Source organism: Colobus angolensis, unplaced genomic scaffold (assembly GCF_000951035.1).
Source record: "Colobus angolensis palliatus isolate OR3802 unplaced genomic scaffold, Cang.pa_1.0 Scaffold169, whole genome shotgun sequence".
Taxonomy (NCBI): domain Eukaryota; kingdom Metazoa; phylum Chordata; class Mammalia; order Primates; family Cercopithecidae; genus Colobus; species Colobus angolensis.
In genome coordinates this window covers 3130828-3138858 of record NW_012114810.1, presented here as the reverse complement: position 1 = coordinate 3138858, position 8031 = coordinate 3130828, and the positions used below count along the sequence as shown (strand labels likewise).

Sequence of the window (8031 nt, the reverse complement as noted above, 5' to 3'; positions counted from 1 at the left end):
TCTCGCAGTCTCCGAGTGCACACACGCAGTCCCATTGAGAAGCCCTACTGTGAGGCTGCTCTTTCAGGACTGCCCCTCTGGAGACTGCTTCCAGCATACCTCTTTCTCACACTCCACTCTTACCAAAGCATCCTTAAAAGTGTACAACTGGGGCACTGGACTTTAAGGGATTTGAAAAGAATAAAAGAATTGACAATGGCCAGGATACTTCACGAAGAGGCAGAAGAGCTTTATTGTTGTATGAGGTAAGGTAGGAAAGTAAGATCAGGATCCAGGATGGGCTCTTGGGCCATGACAACAGACAAACACTTCACAAGGTGTGTCAGCCCAAGTGAAGGAGAAAAAGGGGCAGGAGAGACATCATTCTGGGACAGGTCCTGGCTGCAAGTTTCTCCATAAGGGTTTCTCTGTGATGTTTGAGGTCTGGTCAGCAGCAGCCCCCAGAGCTGTGGCAGCAGCTAGAGCCCCCAGAGGGTTCACACTCACAGCAGTCTGGCCTCTGGTGCCGGTGCCGGTGGAAGAGACGGGGCCTGTGGTGGCTCAGGCAGCAACTGCCACCCCCAGAGCTCTAGCAGACCCCAGAGCTGAAGCCACAGCAGGCCCCAGAGCTGGAGCCACAGCAGGAAGAGACTGGAGGTGGGCGTGGGGCTGGGCACTGGGGTGGGCACTTTGGAGGACACTTGGGTGGGCATTTTGGGGGGCACTTGGGAGGGGGCTGGCACTGCTGCTGGTTTTGCTGGCAGGACATCTCAGTGCGACTTTTTCAACCTGAAAATTGAAATAATCAAACCCTTTAGCTGTGAAAAGGCAAGGATGGCAATTTAATCTCTTTTAAAACTAAATCATATGGTGATGGTGAATAATATTCAGTGTGTGTATACGTGTGCACATACACACATATATATCAACAAGTGAAAGAAAACAACTTAAATCTTTCCTGCTGAATGAAGATATATACTTGAAAATCAGATACAATAAGAAGCTTCTTATTCTATCTTTTAGTAGATAGGCAGTATCTTCAAATCTTCATGACCTTGAATAGAGTATTCACACCCAACAAAGTATCCATTTTTGAAATATAAGAATAAGCCCTTGATGAAACTGTCAGATACACATTTCTCATAGCCCAAGGCAAGATTTCCAGAAACTCAAGTCAGACTGTCTCTCTTTTCTGCACATAATAACACAGAATCAAAGACATAACTCTCTGAAGCCACCGTTCATCCTCCCATTCCCCTGTGCCCTCTGGTCTCCCAGGTTGCCACTCACCGTGGTCACACACAGGAGCACAGACACATCCCAAGGGAGTCAGAGCAGATGAGGTGCTGGAGCTTAGTATGTCTTTTATAGGCTCAGTCTTGGCTCTGGGAAGAGCAGGAGGTGGCTCTTGCACAATCAATCACGTGCTGGGTCATTCCTGTCATTCCCCTGCCTTCTTGTCCCTACAATCCAAGGAAGCACTGGGAGCTCCCAAGACCTCCCTCCGGGATGAGGGTCTAAAGGAGCTTTAACCAGTCACAGCCTCCTCCAGGCCGGGTACCCATGGAGCTGCCAGAATATCCTTAAGGAACTCATGCCTGGACAAAGTCTCAAAGAGTGACTTCTAAGAACACCGGAGATCCTTGCCATAGCTTCTCTGTGGAAGTGTGCTATTCCAATTTCTTCCCATCCCCGAGTATAGTTTTCCAAGCCTGCTTCCACAGCTAAGCAGGTTTCTTTGTGGCACTGAGTCAGAGACCATTTCCTTCATGGAATACACTCCTCCCCTTCTGCTCAGACCCTCATTCCTGACCCCATGTCCCTGTGTAGCCCACAGAACCTTGCTAACAGGATTAGTAAGTGATTCAAGATGGTTTCCTCAGATTTGGTGGTGATGATCATTGTGACTAAACTTCTTCAGTTAGAAATTAAAATGTCTACTGTGTAACAAGGCAGTTTTTAAAATAAGGCAATAGTTTCTTGAATTGGACTCAGAAGAGCTCTGTGTTTATGAGCCCAGTCATCTCAAAGACTTTATTTAGACAATCTAAATCCTCAACTGTAAAACAGGCCTATTAGCACCTTCCTCTGGAATTGTTGGTTCCATCAAGTGAGGCTTTAGTACATGATAAGGCACAAGGAAGACACTTAAACAATGTCAATTTTTAAAAGAACAGGGGCAGGGTGTGAGACAGAAAAATGGACAATATTCAGTTCCTGTCTTTGAAATTTTTATTTAAAAATATAGGCAGGCTAGTGAAGACTCTCTTAAGAATGTACAGTGTATATTCAGGATTTTGAGAAGTCTAATTATTTCTTCTCAAGAGGGTGATGGAAATCAAATGATTTATTTAATCTTATTGGTGAGTGACAGGAGAGTAAAGAATCTGATACCATTTTGGATAAGATACATTCATCCATTAATCAATTTATTTCATCCATCCATCAAACATTTACTGACAGCCTACTATATGGCATAAGTTAGAATACAGCTTTTGAAAAAGATAGTCCCTTCTTTCATATACCCTTGGTCTAGAAGGTAAAAGTATATGATCTTTACATTTCTGTCATACTAAGAGATGCCCCATCTCCAATAGTTTTATTTTCTAGTCTCAGATGTAGTTCCCTACCCTTGAGGGTGTTCAGGTCAAGAGTAAAAAATGTTGATATCCAAACATAGCAGTTAATCAAAAAGATACTATTTTGTCAGCTACGAGGTATTCAGTGATCATCTATCCAAACACTTTGGTTTATAGAGGCAAATACCCTGTGTGTTGTGTGACCTCTAGGAATTCACAATTCAGTGGACATTCTGAAGACCTCTGTGAAATTTATGTGTATACAAAATGAGTCTATTTTCCAAGGAGATTGTTGGGACACTGGATCACCTGACAATGCCTGAGGGGATGTCATGCCAAGTTCCTCATTCTCCTTGACAAAGATGGTAGTAACCACGAAGGAAGAGAATGGAATGGGCTGTGCCTTTACAAATGTGTGTGTATGCGTGTGTAAGCAGCATGGGCATGAGGGTGCGTTTGCAAGGCCAGGAACAAGCACAGCAGTGTGGCCAAGGGTTGGAGAGAAAACCGCAAAGCTGATATGTGCCTCATTCACAGGAAGCCAGTCTCAGGAGACAAAATGTCCTTCCATATTTTTTATGATAAAATATGATCAGCCACTGTTAGAGATCAGGCTTACAGAATTCTAGGTAATCTTGGCTTTGTGTCCACAGTCATTAAGTCACCAGAGCAGGAGCTTGGGATCAGGTCTTACCCCTTGTTTCTTTTCCTGGGGATCCTAGCAGTTGACTGTAGACTATTGATTAGATGGATGAATGGATGAATTAAATGTTATTAGAAGAATTACCTGGGAGTTATTTAAAATACTTCCTTTAAGCCACCTCCACCTCCCCTTTGCCTAGAAAGTCACTAAGCCACCAGTTCATAGAGCAGACCTGGAGGTGAGGTGGGGGGCAATAGTTTCCTAACAAGGGATGGCTACATAGTGACCTGGGTCCCTGAAACTATTGCCCAGTGGCAAGATTCCTGCTGAAGCCATTTATAACTTTTGGGCAGAAGAAGCTGGTGGAGTATCCTGGAATCTCCCATGATTTTCCAAAGGGACAGAAGAGGAGACAAGAATATCAAGAATATTTAGACATGTACATTTAATGTGTAAGAATCACACCCTGCTCCTCCTAGAGCCGGAATAAACTGTACAACCTGCTCCAGGACCCTCTATATGAGGCATCCTTGGCCCTGGTCCTGGTCCGTTATCTGTTTTTACTTCTCAGATACCAGTCCTCTTCTTGGTCTATCATTATTGTGAGTTTATCCAGAGAAGCCAAAGAAGGGGCCCTAATCAGGAGTGGGGCAGACAAATAGAGAGCCCCTTTGGGAAACTGGATCTTCAGAAAGGACAGAAGGACATGGGGGGAGAGAAGGGCACGAGGAATAGAGGGTCATTTGTACAGCATGGGAACTAGCCCAGAAACATTAGTATGTCAGAGAAGGAAATTAGGGAATACCTGCTTTAAGTCTAGCTTGCTGAGAAGAACTTACTATAAGCTGTGTGAATTTCACACAGTAAATAGTGCAGGCCTTCCCAGTTTAACTGTAGAGAACTGCTTGAGATCACAGACTCTGTAGCTAAATCACCTAGATTTGGATTCTAAGAACCAGGTACTTGCTGTGGAACCTTAAAAATGTTCCCAAAATCATCTGTGACTCTGTTTTCTCATCTATGAAGTGTGTAAAATAACTGTAATTACCTAATAACAATATTGTATGAATTAAAGAGTGCATATCTTATAACAGGTAAAAATGTTTAGAATTATATACTTCTACAATTACTGTACATAGTTCTGAATTAGGTGTGAAGATGGAGCAATCCAACCAGCATGGGGGTTGACTAGGACTGAAATCTCACCTAGCAAGGCCAAAGAGCAACCATGAAATAGTAACATGGGGAATGTCTTTCTTAATATTACTGGTTTTTTCAGTTACTTACAAGCAGAGGAAGAATTGTTTAGAAAAAGAAAAGTATCCTTATTCTAGGTTTACACATGTGTTCTACTGCTGAATTCACTTTCAGCTGAACTCACATTGAGATATCTTGCCAACTGAGCCAGCAACAGTAAGAGTACCTCCCAGGAGCTAGCCAATATGCTCATCCCTCAGTCTCCTGAGTTCTTTACAGCACTGGGGGTAGTACTGGTCCTGCTCTGGGAGCAGCTGCTTCTGGAGTTAGCACAGGCAACACACAATCGGCCTACCTTGGTTTCAGAGCTGCTGCAGCAGCAGCGACAAAGCCTGGGGAGTCAGAGAGAGAGCAGCGCCGCAGCTCTCGGATACTGCTGTGGATCTCAGAGGGTCTGAGTTGAGATAACCACACACTAGAATCCACCCTGGCCCCAGACTCCTTTTCTATTCTCCCCTCTTTCTGGGCTGACCCTTTGGGGACACAAGAGGGTGACCAGGTAGAATTTTCACTCCATTTGGAGGTGAAAGTTCTCTCTGGGGATTCTGGCCCTGGTGACAATCCATTCACCTTTTCCTTTTCACAATGTGTTCTGGTTACTGTTGACTCTCTTCACTTGGGTCATGTTTCTAATAGCCCACCTCAGAGTTAATCATCTGCCATCTTCCCCCTCTAGATATCTTTGAAAGAGATGAAGCCATAACACCAAATATGATTTCTGATTGCACACACAGCACACTTCTTCTCAGAGCCTCACCCTCTTCCTGCCCTTGAGAGATGATCCAGACCCCTGATCCTTGGCCCACCTCTGGGTGATGGGTGGATTAGAGGTGGGGAGACAGCAGAAGTAACCTGGATCCTCCACCAAGCATCCATAAGCCACGTCTTGTGCCTGTCTTTGGGGAGCTCCCCACAGCACTCCAGACCTCAGCTGCAGGCAGTGAATTCCCCTGCCTAATCAACCTTCCACACAGGCTTGCCTCAGTGCATACAGCAGAGCCCATAAAGATGGAACTGTGGGTGGGATGTTCCTGAATGTTGTGTTAAGAGGTAAGTGAAGTGTACCCAAAGAGTCTATCTCACTGTTTCCAGAAACCCAGCAATCCAGTTGTCTTTTCTCAGCAAGTTAAACTATATCAAGAACTACTTGATTGGATGTGTGCCCAATATACATGCCCCCTTCATTCTTAACGTACATCTTCAAATTCTGTCCAGAACCAAACCATGTCTAGATATTAAAATTTACACTTCTTCATCCCCCTTGTACATACAAGCAGCCAGGAAGATTTAGGAAGTCATTGGGGCTTTAGGAAATCACACGTAAGAGGCTTTACAGGGGTCAGGGCCTTTTACCCACCCTTTCTCCTTCTTCCTAGCTGAAGCACAGCCTTGCAGATCAGAACTGTATCAGGCACCTCAAGATCACCAACTGCCTCCCAGGAAACAACCACTAAAAATGAAATAATGAGACAGAGGTGTGTCCATCTCTGAAGACTCCGTGGAACCACTGCAACAGCCATGAACTACTGACTTCTGACTTCATCATATATGAGTGGAAATAGACTGCCTTCTTATTAAAATTGCAGTAATTTTGAGTTCCTGTGATAGCAGAAGAAAATAACTTCTAACACACACGCACACATGCCAAACACAAGGTAAAACGCAATGAAAAGCAAACAGTTGTACTGGAAACTATCCTGTGTATGGAAGGTTTGATAGAGAAAGGATTATGCTCACTATGAAAGGAGCACATGGAGGCCCGGATAGTAGGCCCACTGGGGATTGCTCCCACTTAAGGCAGAGGTCCCTGAAAGCAGACTCAGTGCCCACCTCTCTGCAGGCCAGCCTTCACCTATCCCAGGCAACCTTAGGTCCCCTGCTTTGTGTTCCATTTTATACTGTTTGGGTTTTTTTGCTTGTTTTGTTTGCTGACATGTAAACACTAAAGACAAGGGAAAACTTCTTAACCAACTCAAGAAACCCTGAAGCTATAAAAGCAAAGAAAGTCATGTTTGAGTATATAAAATGTTTCCATTTTAGCAAAAGTTATTTCCATAGCAAAAGTTATTACAAACAGAGTCAATTCAATCTGATGCACTAAATATTTTAATAAAGGCAGATCAAGGTTAATATCTGTGATATATCAAGAGCTCTTGAAAATTGAAAAGAAAATTTGAAATCATATTATGAAAGAAAATTTGAAATCATATTATGAAAGTGGTAGAAATGGCCAATGTGTATGTTTTTAGCAGAACAAAATTACTACTGGTCAGGGACTTGAAATTTCAGTTAATAATGAGACTGGCTGAGCAGAAGCTCTTTAGTTTAATTAGATCCCATTTGTCGATTTGGGCTTTTGTTACAATTGCTTTTGCTGTTTTAGTCATGAAGCCTTTGCCCATGTCTATGTCCTGAATGATATTGCCTAGGTTTTCTTCTAGGGTTTTTATACTTTCGGGTTTTACGTTTAAGTCTTTAACATCCATCTTGAGTTAATTTTTGTATAAGGTGTAAGGAAGGGGTCGAGTTTCTGTTTTCCACATATGGTTAGCCAGTTTTTCCAGCACCATTTATTAAATAGGGAATCCTTTCCCCGTTGCTTTTTTTTTTTCTCAGGTTTGTTGAAGATCAGATGGTCGTAGAGGTGTGGTATTATTTCTGAGGCCTCTGTTTTGTTCCATTGCTCTACATATCCGTTTGGGTATCAGTACCATGCTGTTTTGGTTACTGTAGGCCTGTAGTACAGTTTGAAGTCAGGTAGTGTGATGCCTCCAGCTTTGTTCCTTTTGCTTAGGGTTGTCTTGGCTATACGGGCTCTTTTTTGGTTCCATATGAAATTTAAAGTAGTTTTCTTGTAGTTCTGTGAAAAAAGTCAGTGGCAGCTTGATGGGGAAGAGCATCGAATCCATGAATTACTCTGGGCAGTATGGCCATTTTCAAGATACCGATTCTTCCTATCCATGAGCGTGGAATGTTTTCCATTTGTTTGTGTCCTCTCTTATTTCCTTGGGCAGTGGTTTGTAGTTCTCCTTGAAGAATTCCTTCACCTCCCTTGTAAGTTATATTCCTAGGTATTTTATTTTCTTTGTAGCAATTGCGAATGGGAGTTTACTCATAGTTTGGCTCTCTGCTTGTCTATTATTGGTGTATAAGAATGCTTGTGATTTTTGCACATTGATTTTGTATCTTGAGACTTTGTTGAAGTTGCTTATCAGCTTAAGGAGTTTTTGGGCTGAGACGATAGGGTTTTCTGAATATACAGTCATGTCATCTGCAAAGAGATTCGATTTGATGTCCTCTCTTCCTAATCGAATACCCTTTATTTCCTTATCTTGCCTGATGGTTCTGGCCAGAACTTCCGATACTATGTTGAATAGGAGTGGTGAGAGAGGGCACCCTTGTCTTGTGCCGGTTTTCAAAGGGAATGCTTCCAACTTTTGCCCATTCAGTATGATATTGGCTATGGGATTGTCATAAATAACTCTTATTGAATGGCGTAAACCCGGGAGGCGGAGCTTGCAGTGAGCTGAGATCCGGCCACTGCACTCCAGCCTGGGCGACAGAGCGAGACTC

General features: G+C 43.3%; 1 protein-coding gene across 1 annotated transcript; it reads right to left on the bottom strand.

The window, feature by feature from the left end:
* Positions 1–243: 243 nt before the first annotated feature.
* LOC105508902 (late cornified envelope protein 2A-like) lies at positions 244–748 on the bottom strand. The gene is given in 1 exon segment (XM_011937925.1): positions 244–748. A coding segment is annotated over 1 exon segment (321 nt). The 3' UTR covers positions 244–427.
* Between the last annotated feature and the right edge of the window lie 7283 nt (positions 749–8031).